This window comes from Ctenopharyngodon idella, chromosome 13, assembly GCF_019924925.1.
Source record: "Ctenopharyngodon idella isolate HZGC_01 chromosome 13, HZGC01, whole genome shotgun sequence".
NCBI lineage: Eukaryota > Metazoa > Chordata > Actinopteri > Cypriniformes > Xenocyprididae > Ctenopharyngodon > Ctenopharyngodon idella.
The window spans coordinates 19,601,101-19,616,859 of record NC_067232.1 but is presented as its reverse complement, the minus strand read 5'-3'; the positions used below and the strand labels follow the sequence as shown (position 1 = coordinate 19,616,859).

The following is a 15,759-nucleotide window of genomic DNA, read 5'->3' as shown; positions in this document are numbered from 1 at the left end:
ACAGAACAAAGACTATAGATGTAGAAAGACTGTTCACTCATATTAGTTATGAATGGGAGAAACTGCAACGAGCAATATGGCGGAATAGGTCCCGCCTTCTAAGTAAAAGAGCCAATCGGTGATTGATGAAGTCATCGCATCAGCTGCCGTTAGAAGCTCTGGTTCCCATAGAAACCTGAGACTCGCGCTTAGGACTGCACATGCGCATTGGCTGGTCTAGCTTGAAAAATAAGCTTTTTTAAATTCTATTTGAGTATAAGAAACAACATTTATGGGGCAGTTCATGTCAGATTTTGTTGCTGACTTGAAATATGTATATTTTTTCAGTTTTTGAGATTTTAGGATTCCCCCATTCAAATAAATATGATTTGGTCTTGGATGCCCAAAATAACTGCCTGGAGGTGTTGCAAATATGGCCGCCAAGTGAACAGACTTTCCTTGAAATGGATTTTCGTACAGAATCTCCAGATCAAAACAGAGACAAAAAGGAGCAGAAACAAGCGATAGAAGCATTGCTTATGCATGTTGTAGCCTAGTCTTTGAAAAAAAAAAAAAAAAAACATTATTTTCTCAGCTTTTTGTTTAAAATGTTGTTGTTGTTTTTTTAATGAAACTTACCCACAATCATGTGTTGATTAAAAAAAAAAAAAAAAAGAAAGAAAGAAAAAAAGCAGAGGCTCTGTTTTCTGTTCTGGGGGCCATGAAATTTTTGTGATAATTATCTGGTGGTGGCTGGCAACTTTTTTGAAAAATGCTGGTGGTGAAAAAGTTAAGAATATGTCCGATGACTTTTTTTATTATTATTATTATCATTATTTTTAGTTTAGTTTTTGTAAGATTCACCCTATGAATAGTTTTGAGGGTGTTCCCAACAGTTTTGTTCCGATGCAAACACACACATACTCAGAGCAACCTGCTGTTCATTTGTCACAGTGTTTTAATCACTTAGTGGGTTTCACTTTTTGGCCCTTGAGAGAGCCCTGAAATGTAACTTTCCTGGAAATTTTGTTTGTGTATATAGGTTGTGAGTGAGAGTGTGTGTGCATGTGTTGGTTTACTATTCATCAGAAAATGATGAATTTCAAAAATAAGATTAATGTGTTTGTGAAGTCTTCACTGTAGGTAAAATTGCTTGTGTCAGGACTATCAGGACTGCGCCATTTCCCTGAGTGCATTTTTATCTTTCGAGTGCTTTCCCATTTAAACATGGTGTTTTCATTCTGGTCCAGTGATAAGAGAGTGTTGAAATGCTTTCTGTATGATAAAAGTGAGTCAGACTCCACAAAAACAAGTCTGAAATCACTTAGCTAGTCAACAGATGTCACATTTCCAGCTACATGTTATTCTTTCTAACACCTCTGTTTCTTTCTGCAGGCGTGGCTTTGGCAGAGAGGTAAGTTGTTTTTTTTTTTTTTTTTTTTTTTCTTCCAACTATTAATATCACTCATTAAGAGTTATGAATTTGAACAAACCCCTAGTATGAAATGATTCCTGCATGAATATAAATAATACCTCATCACGGCAACATCATGGTGACTTGCAAGCACCTCTTACTGTACGTTTTCCTCAAGCCCATGTAAAAATCAAGTTCTACTTATAGTTGATTTAATTTATGGGGTTTTTCTTTAATAAGTCGAAGCTAAGAGTGCCTTGTTCCCTTGTCACTTCAGACCGCCAATAGTGCATTGAGAGAGACTTTCACTAGAATCTCAATGAGATGAAGGGAGCAATAGAAACTTTGCCATTAAACTTACATTTACACCCCACTAAGAAGTGTAAATTGAAGAGTCTTGTCTAATCTTAGTTCTGCCTGCACACACATTTTGCAGCAAGAACACATCACGTCAGTGTCTGAGTTGCCAAGTTAATGCATATAGACTGAGTATGCATGCTGTCAAACATGACCTTTTCTGACCTTTCAAGCACTTTAGCTCTTAAAGTTTGGTCTACTTCTTAAGATGGAACATTTTCCCTCATCTACATCTCTGTCATTATCTTTCTCACCAGGAGCTCGTTTTTTTCACCCCTCCCCCTCTTTCCTGTTTTTAATGCACATCTTTTTGCTGTCATGTTCTTAGTCTGATCACTCATTTTAAATGTATGCAGCGACATCTTCTCTTGCTATTCTCTTTGTCTTTGTCTTTTATTCTGTGCTGCCTCTCATGTATTCTCTCTTGGTGTCAAATCTTTTTTCTCCCCTCGCTCTCTTTGTGACTGTGCCAGCAGCAGCAGCAGCTGTTGAGACCCTCTCTGCTCCGGCCTGAGGTAGCATCTCTGTTTTTCTGCATGCCTTTCCTTAGTTTTCCTTCTTGTGTCTTGACAAAGGTAACACTTTATTTCGATGGTCCCCTTTAGACATTTTGTTGACTATAAGTAACTTTGCAACTACATGTCAACTAACTGTCATTAGAGTATTAGAATGTCTGCTTAATATCTGCTAACACTTTATTTTGATGATCCCCAACAGACATTCTACTGACTGACTATAAGTAACTTTGCAACTACATGTCAACTTACAGTATTCTACTAACCCAAAACCCTTATTCTACTAAATCTCTATCTCTAAAAAGTTACATTTTAGTATTATCATATGACCTCTCCTTCAGCCAATAAAATTAAAATCTGAGTGCCATCATGTGCTTGACATTTTTGGCAACAAGGAAGTGAAGGAGAAATAAGCACATGTTAGGTCACATGTTGTCAAAGCTCCATTGTGAGTATATTTAGACTAGGAAATACATATAAATTCAATTTTATATATACATATATATATATATATATATATATATATATATCTCTTGTTTTTTGGTTTGAAATAAGTTTATTTTGCTTACCCCATTGGCAGATTATTTTGCTTGTTTTAAGCAAAAACTCACTTAATTTTGACTTATTTTTTTCTGAAAACAAGACAATTTTATGTGTGTTATGCATAAATGACAAAGTCCTTGTAGGGGATACATATTTTCTGTATAGCTGCACTATTGTTCAGTACTGGCAGGCGGTATAATAGCCTTTTGACTGTAGATGAAGAGTATAAGTCATAGATAGTTGTGGAAGTCAAGCATTTGGGTGCTAGTTTGGAAGATGTGATCCAAACTACAACCAGAGGTCAGGAAAGATGCCACTGCCTATTGGCCTCACTACACTGACAAGCAGGGATGCTCCAAAAATGATGACTAAACAGGTCAAGATCGAGTTACGTGTGGAAAGTGTGAGGTACACTAAAACAAAGTTGATTTTCACTTGTGCTACAATCATTGATTTGGAATTCCAAGAAAGAAACAATAGGTGCGTTTACATGGAGCATTGTAATCGGTTTAAAAGTCCAATCCGAATGAAAATGCTCCATATAAACACCTCAATCGGAATAAAAATGCCCAAACCGAATGAAATTGTAATCGGTTTGAGAGAGGTGGGATAAACCTTTCTATAAACCGAACAAAATAAAAAGTCTGCCATGTAAACGCGTTAAACCAATTACTTTGCGTCTACGTCATCACGTCAAGCGGTCAGGGGTCGTCAGAATGCAAAATGTCGGCGGCAAAATCAAACTGGAGTAAAACTGAAACAACACATTTATTAAATACACTGAAGGAACTCAGTGAATCATTACTACGGACCTTCATCCACCCGCTTCTGCTTTACGGAGGAGGGAGGGGTAGTATTGGGATGCTCCTTAGAGATGCACAGCCACCAAACAGGTCAGCTTCCTGTTCCCGTCTTTTCCTCATACCATCCAGCAGTAATATGCTTCAAATTTCACGCTGTTGCTTGATTAAGAGCAACACTTTACATAAAAATAGTGCACATAAGAAATAACGGAACTCCATGTTGACAGGAATACACGGTGGCAAACAGGACATAAGCTAATGTGCGCATATCACGAAGTCATTTAGATTGAAAGCGCCGGTACATGTAAACACCATATCGGATTAGATAACGTCACATGTAAACACTCCACCGAATCTTTTAATCGGAATGATTTTAATCGGAATGACAAAAAAGTCTACATGTAAACGTGGCTAATGTTAAAGATTTTTTTAATGTTTTTTGAAACACTAAGACATGGGGCCCTATCATACACCCGGCGCAATGCTGCGCCAGGCGCGACGCAAGTGCTTTTTGCTAGTTTCAGTCTGACACAGTTATCATTTTCATGGGCGTGCTGGTCTGAAAACAAGGTGTGTTCAGGCACATTGACGCGTTACTGTTTTGAGGCAACTGAAATAGACTGCACCATTGACCAACTGAAACCTGGTCTAAAGTCAATGCCGCAATATTTGTTTTGTTAAAGAGCGCGTTAGTAATATATGCGGGTGTAATATATGCCTATATGCGGGTGCACAACGCACGTACACTCTGCTTATTACACATAGGGAAGCGCAGCAGCACACAAACATGCCAAGTATTAAAAACAAAAGGATTACAATGTAAAAAATTATTATTGTGTGCATCAAGATAAAAATGCTTTGGTAGAATCCGGCTTGTCCCGTAGATGGTCTGCTCGTGCACTTTAACCTTGTGTACGAGCAGATCCGGCATGAGCGCAACTGGCTTTTAAGGGGAATGGGAGATGAGACCCTGATTGGTTTATCGCACGTTACGCCCAAAACACACCCATTACTCATTAAGAGAATAGGGACAACCCCTTTAGACCATGCACCGGGCGCGCCGACCATTTTTCCTGTCCTTAAACTAGCAAAAGTGGATTTGGACCTGCACTTGCGCCATGCGCTTTAGACCATGTGCTTAGATCGTTAAAATAGGGCCCATGGTTTCACTACTTTCCAGGCAGTAAAATTGCATCTGAATTTGTGTAAAGTTTTTGACATTTTCACATGTGAGTTCCAAATGAAATATAGTAGTTAATAAAGCTTTTTAGTGTTTTTTCTTTCTTTCTTTTCTTTTTTTTTGGAAACATTTAAGACCTTTTCACTACTTTTCAGAGAGTGAAAATGCTTTTGAATGTGAAGTTTCAGACAATTTGCCAAAAATAATTTACCCTAAGAGGACAAAGTCAGTTATAAATGACGAAACCCCCCAAAAAAGATCAAAGGTCAGATGTAGAAAACTAATTTTGGAAAATGATTTTAGCCTTAAATATATGTAAAATATAAAGTAATTATTTTTTCTAGCTGTGATTTCATAATTAGTCCCATAGAGGGCTAACCCTACCCCTAACAGTCTACTAATACTCAACTAATACTCCAATGAGAGTTAGTTGACATGTAGGTTATAGTCAATAGAATGTCTAAAGGGGAAATAAAGTTTAATAGAAAACCTTGACGAATCTTATCATTACTGCAGTTTTTTTTTTTATATATATATATTTTTTTATTAAAGATCATTAGTTCATGTATGTTAATTTTGAGGTCAGTAGGGTATACATCAAGGAACCAAATTCAAATTCATGGGGTCTTCAGCTGCTAAGTAATAATCTTTAAAGGGGCATATCAGCCAAAAATGAAAATGCTGTCATCATTTATTCACACTCATGTTCATTCCTTTGTGTGGAAACAGGCCAAAATGTAATATTCATTATTTGGTAAAAATCATGAGGGTGAGTAAATTATGACAGAACTATCCCTTTACAATACAAGATTCTTTCTTCTTTTGTATATAAATGTCTAACACTTACACTACCATTAAAAAAAAAAGAAAATAAAAGAAGCAAGGATGCATTAAATTGATCAAAAGTTAAACTAAATATTTTAATATTGTTAGAAAATTAATTATATTTCAAATAAATACTGTCCTTTTAAACTTTGTATTTATCCTTAAAAAAATATTCATCCACAAAAATAAATCAACATTGATAATAATAATAAAAAAGAAATGTTCCTTAGCACCAAATCAGCATTTTAGAATTATTTCTAAAGGATCATGTGACACTGAAGACCGCAGTAATGATGGAAATTGGTATGAGCAATACATTAAAAAACTACCATAAACTTCATACCAGTAGTGTAGCTAGATGTCCATTTGCATTCCCTGGTAAAATTAAGTTATAGTAATGAGTGAACAAACACTCAGAAATGTTATTAACTAGATAGTAAATTGTGCACCAAACCCAGACTAATTTTTGTAGCCTGTGTGAAGATGAAGTCTGACATCTGTCTTTATGTTTGTATTTTAGGCTCTCTCCATGGAATCGGGTATCGATCCTGGGCAGGATTACTATTCTCAAGACTACTATAGCTATGATCAAGGGTGAGTTTTACAGTATATACAAGGCTAATGTGTATTTGTTACAGACTAAGTTTGTGTATTTCATGTGTTTACTTACCACTCTTGAAGATGAAGTGTGTAATTTCTGCCCCTTTCCTCTCTGTCTGTCTCCTGTGTCTTTCGGTTTTCCATCATCTTTGATCACTTCTTCAGTATTTCTCTTCTTTCTCCATTCCAATTTTCGCAATCATTTTGATGCTAACAAAACACCTGAGCCCAAAAAGATCGAACTAGAAAAATAGAGACAGACTCTCCATGTGATTTCAGACTAAAAGGCTAAGATGCCTGTAGTAAGTACAATACATTAACTGAGCATCTTGTGTCTGCAAACAGGAGGAGACAGCAGAAAAGGGAGAAAGAGGTGTAAACACTCTCAAATTGACACACACTGTACCATTCGGAACAGATGCTGTTGCAAATGTTCAAATGTTGAACTGCATGGTTTAACATCAGCCCTTCTGAGGAGATGCTGGAAGCTTTAATTAGATTAATGTACCCTCACCTCCACACTGCCAGCTTTAGCTAAGCTCAGTGGATTCATTAAGACGTGAGGCGCATGTTTTCTAGCAAGACTTTCAAACCTGAGTTCAGACTCAAGTGTAATGGCATCCTCTATTATGTTCGGTAGAGTCATTCGAATTTTCTAGCAAGAGGAGCAGCAGATGGTCTTAAGGCCTCTATAGTGCTCTGAGCGTTAGCTTTGAGCACCACAGAACAGATGATTTACTTTAACATCAAGATCAAGACATCAAGATCCCTAATGATAGAGGAATAGGGCTATTAATTAACATTTTAAAATGAACAGTTCCAGTCCAGGATGTTGAATGGCCAATCCACCATTCCAGCCATGCTAAAACACACATTATAGAAAAAGATATAATGCAAAACACCTGTTCATCTAGCTGTATCTCCTCGAAAAAAGGATGGCATTTAATGGATTTCCCAGTAATGGATTTGTCAGTAATATTTTTAAAAGCAATTTTATAAAATGAGCAATGCTGTAAGAGAATTATTTTCTCGAGAATTCCTTCAAACTTTTATCCGATTGTTCCCTCTGGATGTCAAAGTTTCCTTTGTCCATAGTCAAGGCCTTTGAGAAAGAAGGATGGCTTTGATTCCACAGACATCAAGGGAGAGAGTGGGAAAGATAACTTCTGTCAGGCTAAACGGCACCTGCTATCAGAAAGGCCTGACCTGCTGAAGATCCAGGGCTATTTAGCTTAGGAATCTTTAATGGGGGTTTACGCTTTAATCCCTGGATCACAGAGGCTGTTTGTCCTGTGTGGGTGGATCCGCACATGGTCTGATGTTGATTGCAAGTGTAATGAGGCATCTGTTTTGCCTTTTCCCGTCTTGAATAAGCACTCTTATTTTCAAACCTGCTGGAGATCTGACCCTCAAAGTCAGAATTTACATTAGCTTTGAATTGAAGGTGTTGTAAGGTTTGTTTGGTTGTTTCTTTCTTTCTTTCTTTTTTTACTTATCATTTAAAATATATTACAAAAATAGGTGTCTCTGTGACAGCCATGTAGGGTTTTTTTTTTTAAATAAAAAAAGCATTGAATTTAGAATGCTTTAGGATACCAGGTCAATTCCTGCATTTGAATTGAGTTTGAACTGAGGTAACAAACAGGCTTGAATGTAAGGTAGTAAAATTAAAATGAATCAAAATTCAATTAAACTTAAATGGCTTAGTTTTTTAATAGAAAAGCAATGTTTGTCAAGACATACTTTTTCAAAACAGAAAAACATTTGTCAAGACAAACTTTGAATGTTGGCTTGACAAAACCTTGTTTTTAAAGATGTTTAAAAAGCATTGAAGTTTATACTTAATTTTGCCCAACACTTTTAGCCAGCTAGGAAACATGTTTAGGTTTGCTGACATCAGGTTGGTTGAGATGTATTTGGAGAGTAGGGTTTAGGAGAGAAGGCATGTGGGTACAGAGATGGGCTAATTCTATCTAATGGAAATTAGCAAAATTGAAATCACCTACAACACCTTTAACATTGTTCTGCACAAAATAGCTTGAAGTTCACATGTTGTAATATTTCCATTCCTACATCCAGATATGATCCCTATCCACCCTACGGCAGCCGCAGGAGGCTGATCACACCCATGTATGATGAGTATGGAGAGGCCATCATAGAGGATGAAGGATATTACTATGGTGGACCAGAGGTAATCTTACACATTCATTCACAGACAACTTAAAGGATATGGGGCAGTTATGTTTTCTTTTGTTTTATAATCTTGTCATCACTGATAGAAAATTATTTTTTATTTCATGTATTATTTAATATCAGGTTTGACAGTTTCATTTTAGTAACCTGTGATTGAGATTGTTTTAAAGGAATTGATATCACAACAGGGTCGGGGAAGAGGGCGAGGTGGGCGAGGGAGAGGTCGTGGGCGTGGAAAGCGTGTGGGATTCCAGGATTTCCCACCAGAGGATGAGATTGAACAGGCAGAGCCGGAGGTTCCTGATGAGGAGCCAGCAGAGGCTGAACCTGAAGAATCCAAAGCTGCAAAGAGGCTGAAGTCTGTCATGACGCTCAGCAAGTTTCTCGCTGCCGGGAAGAAAACGGAACCTACCTCTCCCTGGAAGAAGGCCAGGATCTTCCCAATGATGTTTGGGAAAGGGAAGAAAGACAAAGATTATGCCAAGCTGACATCTGCACGTCGTATCGGTAGCCAAGAGAGCTTGACGGGTGGGGCGAGCCCCACTTCCATGGATGACATATCCCCTGCCAGGAGTCGACTTGGGAAAGTCCTGAAACGCATTAATCTGGCAAAGAAGTTGCAAATTAGAAGGAAATCACAGAGCAGCATCAGTCGAAGTTCTGTGAGTGAGAAAGACGAGTCTGCAGCCGAGTCAGAGATAGAAGATAAGAAATCTAAAGTGTCCATCAGTGTCAGTGAGCCAGAGGCCAGCGGGAGTGGATCAGAGCCAGAGAGCCGAAAGAAAGGTTCAGACGAGGAGGAATCGTCTGATAGGAGCAGTGTAGCAGGCTCCACTGATGACAAGGATTATCTGAAAGTGGATCTGGACCGAGATGATGCCAATGAGAGCACAGTCGATTCTGAATCAGAGCCAGAAGAACCAGACGAATCTGATGCGGAGAGTAAATCCAAATCTGGGACTGAGAAGTCGGGAACCGAAAAGGATTCCGAGGCAGAGTCAGCATCCGAGAAAGAATCTGAAACCGAGAAAGGGTCAGGTTCAGAGGAGGAATCCGGCTCGGAGGAAGAGTCAGGGTCTGGAAAGACTTCAGGAACAGAAAAGGAATCTGGATCTGGGACTGAAAAATCAGGAACCGAGGAAGAGTCCAGTGCCGAGAAGAGTTCTGCCACAGAAAAAGAGTCTGAGGAAGAATCTGAAGAAGAGTCTAAAGGAACAGAAGAGTCAGGATCGGGATCAGAGCCGTCTTCTGCTCGCTCATCAATGAAATCATCCCGTACTGAAGGTTCCTCGGAGCGTTCAAGTGCAGGAACGCGAAGCAGCAGAAGTGGAAGTGTTTCCGGTAGTGCAAGTGGTACTCCGAGTGGCAGTGGATCAGGTGGCAGCTCCAAGGGGTCTTCAGCACGGTCTTCAGTAAGGTCATCACAAGCATCAGCATCTGGTGAGGAGAGCAGTGGTGAGATCGGGTCAGCGAGTGGTTCTGAAGAGGCATCTGAGACAGAAATGAGCGGATCTGCTCCATCGGATGACACTGGATCAGATGCTGTTTCTGTGTCCGGCAGTGAGAGAAGCTCTACAAGCTCCAGATCAGCAGCAGGAAGCCGACGCTCTCGCAAGAGCATAATTACCCGATCGTCCCAGGACACCATTGATGAGGAGAGTGAGGAGGAGGAGGAAGAGGCTTCTGAAAAAGAAGAGGAGGATGAAACAGCAGAGGAGAGCAGAGAGTCTGCCAGTGAGATGAGTGATGGATCAATGTCACGGAGGTCAAGTGTGATCTCAGCGGCAGAAAGTGGAGGCACACCGTACGCCACAGAGAACAGCGTGATTGAGAGTTCAGATGAAACATTTGGAGGCCTCTCGCCCATCACAGAGGTAGATGAGGATGCCATAACCTCTGGCAGTGGCTCAGCATCTGAGAGTGGCTCTATGAGTCGCTCAAAGCAATCAGGAACCGAAGGAACCACAGAAGTAACAGATGCAGATTCCGAATCAGGAGATTCCACAGCTTTATAAAAAGGGGCCAAGTAAGACTTAACTGACTTTTGTCATGGAGTGAAGAGATTCCAACTTTTCCCACAGTCTTTTCTCTTATTCTGGTGTGTTTTGGAACCATTCCAACTGCATGGAAGTGCTGAAAATGGCATGCCGTTAGCGTTTCCAATTCTGGTGTGCTTCTGAAATTCCTTCTCTTGAGTGAACTTACATTACCATCACCCCTAAACTGTGTCTTCATAACATTTATTTGTACTTCTAATCTTCTCATGTTTCCTTTTCCAAAAACTTTATCCCTGTGAGTGATTTGATATGATATCGACACCATATGTGGGGCAGTCAGTTTGCTTGTCTATTAGAGGTGTACCCAAGATTCAGTTTGGTTACGATTGCAATTTTACACCATTAGTCTCTACCATTCCCACCTGGGGGTTTATCTTTGATAGTTGATTTATGTTTGTAATTCTTCTCTCTGATTTCCAGGCTGGCAAAAAGAAGAGGGTCAAACTGGTGTTGGACAGAGAGCATGACACAACTTCAACAGGAGAGGACAGTGGACCGGATGTCCAACGTAATCGCATACCCAACGTCAGCAGCCATAGTAACATCAATGGATCAGTATACCTTGCCCAAAACGGTACCATCATCCGAACACGGAGGCCCCCTTACCCCAACAACTTAAAACTGGGCTCACCTACACGGTTAGGCAAACAGTTTAAAAAACTGGATAAGCTAGGTGTCACACACGAAGAGCATTTACCTTTAAATGGAACAGAAGACAATGGGCCTATTATCGGCACCACCACTGCCCATTCCTATGTTACTGATCACAACCTCAACTCCAAAGAGTGCAGTATAATGGGCCTTAACAGCATAGGGCCTAAGTCCAACATCGATAAAGCCCGTTTGGAGCAGGATAGGGGGCACTGTGAGCAGGAGTCCTCAGTGGACAACAGGGAGATTAAAGAGTCGGTAGAATCTCCGTGTGAACAAACACTGTCTGATGAAGAGGAGCTCTGGATGGGTCCCTGGAACAACTTACACATACCAATGACAAAACTCTGATTTTTAGTTTTGATAATTCTGGTGGTACTGTTTCTATTTAGTTTCCTTTCTAGTCTTTTCTATGTTTTATTTGGGTTCTTGAAACTCGATTCTGTTGTACACACTCCAGACACCGACTAAGAAATGTGATTCTCTTATAAGGAATTGTTTTTTTCATGCAGTTGACTATACTTCACTTCTTCTTGTAGTTTCAGATAAATTGTTGTGGAAGACAGGGCTATTCTGTACAAATTCAAGTCAACCGTTTCCAAAATGTATAAACTGTATAATTGAAATTATTAGTTATTATCAGATATGGTTTCGCAAACAGACAATACAAAGAAAATGTAGCCGATTTAAACAATTTAGAACGCGTGTCTATTACAGCTTTGATTGAAGAGTATTTTTTATAAACGAGTCACGCAACGGTTGTTCGAAAATTCCCTAAAAATCAGTATAACCAGTGATGGCTGCTACATTCAGTTATTCCTCACATGTTTTTTAATGGATGTATTTTTTACATTGAGAATATATATGGTTGTAATGGCCCTAATATTTTGAAAAGATTATTTACATAGATCTATAAATGTATACCCAAGTATAATATATACAGTATATGTATTTTGATAACTTCAACTGTTATTTTTTCATTCTTCTTTTCATCACAAATCAAAAGAATTAATTTATCTTGTTGTTTTCTTCACTTTTGAGTTTTGTTTTTTATACTGGTCAAATAGTTTGAAGCTTTGATTTATTATTACCATAAATAAAATTGTGAACATAATCCAAACATGTTTGTCATTAAATTTGCAGACATTTTCCATGTTAATGTTCATACAATGGGATGTCACTACAGTAAATGTCTCCATAAAGTGAGTTTATATTAACCTTCTGTGCTTTACTGGTCGGTATATATAACTGAGGCTTTTTCAAATGAGAAATAAGTACACAGAGGCTTTCTCAGATGAATCACTGAGCAAAAGCTGAATATCAGTATTTTTCCCAACAATCTTTCATCTGTCCATCAAAGGCTGATCGCTCTGTCAGATATGAATATTTGTCCATCCATATTATTACAGCTGCCTGGGGAAAAAGAGGAAAGTGTTTCTGAAAATGAGAGTTCTACAATGTTCCTTGATGCGTATGACATGATGTCAAGATATCTTTACTACAATAATAATACTAATTAACTGGACTCATAACTATACAACGTTTTTTTTTTCTCATCTTCTAATTTGCCTGCACAAGTGAAGTTCCAAGAGTGCTTTAATTTAGTTTTTAAACTCTTTACGTTCTTAAAATGCTGTTATTTTCTGACTGCAGAGTACCGGAAACATCTGTTTGTGTTTACTAAGTTTAAACTTCGATATCTGTCTTGTTTACCTGCAATCAAGTAAAAAAAAAAAAAAAGTGATTACAGCTTGCTTGTTTGGTTAAAGCTTTTCTTATTTTTACCTGCAATTTGGTGGCATTTTCCACTATTTTTCATGCTTGATTCTTGATTATTTGCATTGTACATGTTTGTGTAACCTCATGCACATACAGATAGCTGTAAAGTGATTGACTTTTTAACTGCACTACGTTTACCAGCAGAGGGAGACACACTATTTACCCATCCACTCTTCTCACAGCTCTGATGGTCCTTACTTACTAGGCTTATCAACGCAAATCACACAGAAAAGCTTGTATCTGATGTACCATACCTTATATATATATATATATATATATATATATATATATATATATATAATTTATTTATTTAATAAATCCCAGAGACAACTTTGTACACTATGTCATATGTATTAAAAAAAAAAAAATTGACACTCTGGTGTTGATAAAATAATATGCTATGTTGTTGTCACATAACCTCAACATATAAAATATCTATTATTGCATTTTCCATTCAGTTTTTTTGGGGGAAAAAAATACTTTAGGCAGTCTGATCAAATACCAAGTCAAAATAAAGATGTTATAAATCTCATCTGTTCATCACACTGGAAATGGAAGGTCATGACCACAACATTTATCAATTTTTTTTGTGGTGTATGTTGAGATACAGTCTCATAATGTTCTGAGTCATACACCCTGTTTGCCTTTAAACAATTAAGTATATTAAATGTGTCTTTAGTGTTTTTTTTTTTTTTGGGTCATGCAATATCTGCTGAGTAATTATAGCCCAGCATAGTGGAATATGATGGCCCACCTGTCCTCTTAATTTCTTTCTTGCACATGTGTTGCAGTGAGCTGTGTTTGAGTCAAATGGGTTCTGACTGTGATCTGCCTCCTCTCCTCTGGCTCTGGCTCAGCTGTTGATGCTTTAGCGTGTGTGTGGGCAGATGCAGGTTGTAAGCATGCATGAGGAGGGAGAGTGTGTGCACATGCGTGACCGGTTTGTGTTTGTCACGCAGGAAGGTTCAACATCACATTGAACAGAGGCTGAAGATCACCTCCTAGTGTTAGCACAGATTTATATGTTTGGAATAACATACTAACATACTGCTTTTACTACCTCTGGAGAGTAGTATGCAAAATTTCTGTAATACCTTGATAATATACCACATTTTACAAAATGTCCAACATAGCCTATACTAACATCTTTTTTTTTTTTTTTTTGCAGTATATAGGTATGCTGTGCACAATATTCACATTCCTGTGTATGGGTTCTCCGGATGATGTAGCCTACTGCATTTGATAATATGAAACTACATAGACTGTATCCCACAATCCAGTGCACTCAACTTGACCTTCCATTTCCAGTGTGATGAATTAAACGCAAGTAATTTCTGTTCAATATTTTATGTAGCTGACATTACAACACAAAATTGAATTCAATGATGCAAAAAAAGATTCATATCCCACAATGCAATGTGCCTGACTTCAACTTCCATTTGAACCAGAATTCACTCAAAAACAACAGGTTCACTAGGTAGTGTGCATGCACTGAAAGTGTCCATCCGCGCTAACAATAAATTGAGTGTACTTTGAAAAGCTTGACAGACCACAACGAGGAAAATTACGTCATATGGACCGTTCACAAGCTGGTGTGGGACGTGGACAAAGCTTAATTTAAGCTTAAGTTTGCAAGACTATAAGTACACACCAAGTGTGCAGTTTGGGACACATCTTTTCTTGACTATTTGACTTCAAAAATCATGTTTGCACAAAATTCTGATAAAATTGCAAAAATTACTTTATATTTACTAAATGGTACACCTGATTTAAAAAAGCAATGTGGTGAGATCATGTGACAACATTTTAGTATACTAGATTAACTGTTTAAATGCATAACCTGCATAATTTGTTTTACATGTTTAGCAGCAGCCTTTCCTAGAATGGAATACTAGGTTACTACTTACTGAATTCCACATAAACCATTAATAAATAAATAAATAAATCAGTATAAATAAATGGTGTATTGAAAAAAGCTACATAGTACTATATATATATATATATATATATATATATATATATATATATATATATAGTACTATATATACTATACATAGTACTATATATATATATATATATAATACTATGTAGCTTTTTTCAGTACACCATCAGTTCACGTTTTATGTGTACACGAGGGTCAGCGTGCAGTGCGCGTGACGCGAATTGTGTCATCAGAAGAGTACAAGGTGGCAATCGTGCCCTAGGGGCGTCGATTCACAAGTTAGTCAAAGAAAAACTGCATAAACAGAACAGACCGGAGCGCATGCAAGCTACAGCGACAATGGACCCCTACGTAGACGAGAGATTGTGCGAAGAGGTCAGAAAGTACCCTCATTTGTACAACTCTTGCATGAAAGAATACAATGATGTTTACATGGGTTGTAACTGGTGGCGAGAGATTGCTCAAAACTGCGCATGCGTCGACTGCCTGTGTATGTGTACGAAAGAATACTTACCAAGGGTGTGCGTTCGACTGTGCGCGTACACGTAAAAAAACGAAGGTTACCCAGGGTTTTACCCGATTCACTGCAGTGGTAAGCCTATTTTCGCGGGCAATTGCGTACATATGTCATTTGCAAGTCTGGTCATATCAGTAAATAGAGAAAAGTTGCTCCTGTCTGGGAGTCGTGTAGGTTAAGTTGTTACAACGAGCGAGGAAAATCTCGAAGCTCCGGGGAAACGCCGAACAGAGGAGAGTCTGCTGGCAAAAGAGAACGCGACAGAGCCCGTGATAAAACGAGAATCAATATTGGCTAATGGCTAAGCTTTTCGGAGCTGGCTAGAACTAAGGGATTTGAAATGTTGTAAAAGAAACGCGGAAATGGCGTTTTTATCACTCAGCAGGTGAGTAAGATATTTTATT

The 15,759-nt window shown here is 38.3% G+C and overlaps 2 protein-coding genes across 2 annotated transcripts in view; both read left to right on the top strand.

Moving 5' to 3' along the window:
* The window catches only part of pcdh15a (protocadherin-related 15a), a 256,854-nt gene extending 244,623 nt beyond the window's left edge, over nt 1-12,231 (top strand). Inside the window, 5 exon segments of the mRNA XM_051918041.1 lie at nt 1,375-1,393; nt 2,224-2,265; nt 6,137-6,210; nt 8,296-8,407; nt 10,887-12,231. Coding sequence (XP_051774001.1) covers nt 1,375-1,393; nt 2,224-2,265; nt 6,137-6,210; nt 8,296-8,407; nt 10,887-11,468 — 829 coding nt within the window. The 3' untranslated portion in view covers nt 11,469-12,231.
* LOC127525466 (dentin sialophosphoprotein-like) lies at nt 8,414-10,879 on the top strand. Its single transcript, XM_051918030.1, has one exon. It carries the CDS (start codon nt 8,775-8,777, stop codon nt 10,422-10,424), a length of 1,650 nt encoding a protein of 549 aa, XP_051773990.1. The 5' UTR covers nt 8,414-8,774; the 3' UTR covers nt 10,425-10,879.
* Nucleotides 12,232-15,759: the final 3,528 nt, after the last annotated feature.

Excerpts from the sequence above, each read along its gene's own strand:
- LOC127525466 (XM_051918030.1), top strand. The coding sequence starts at position 8,775 with ATGACGCTCAGCAAGTTTCTCGCTGCCGGGAAGAAAACGGAACCTACC.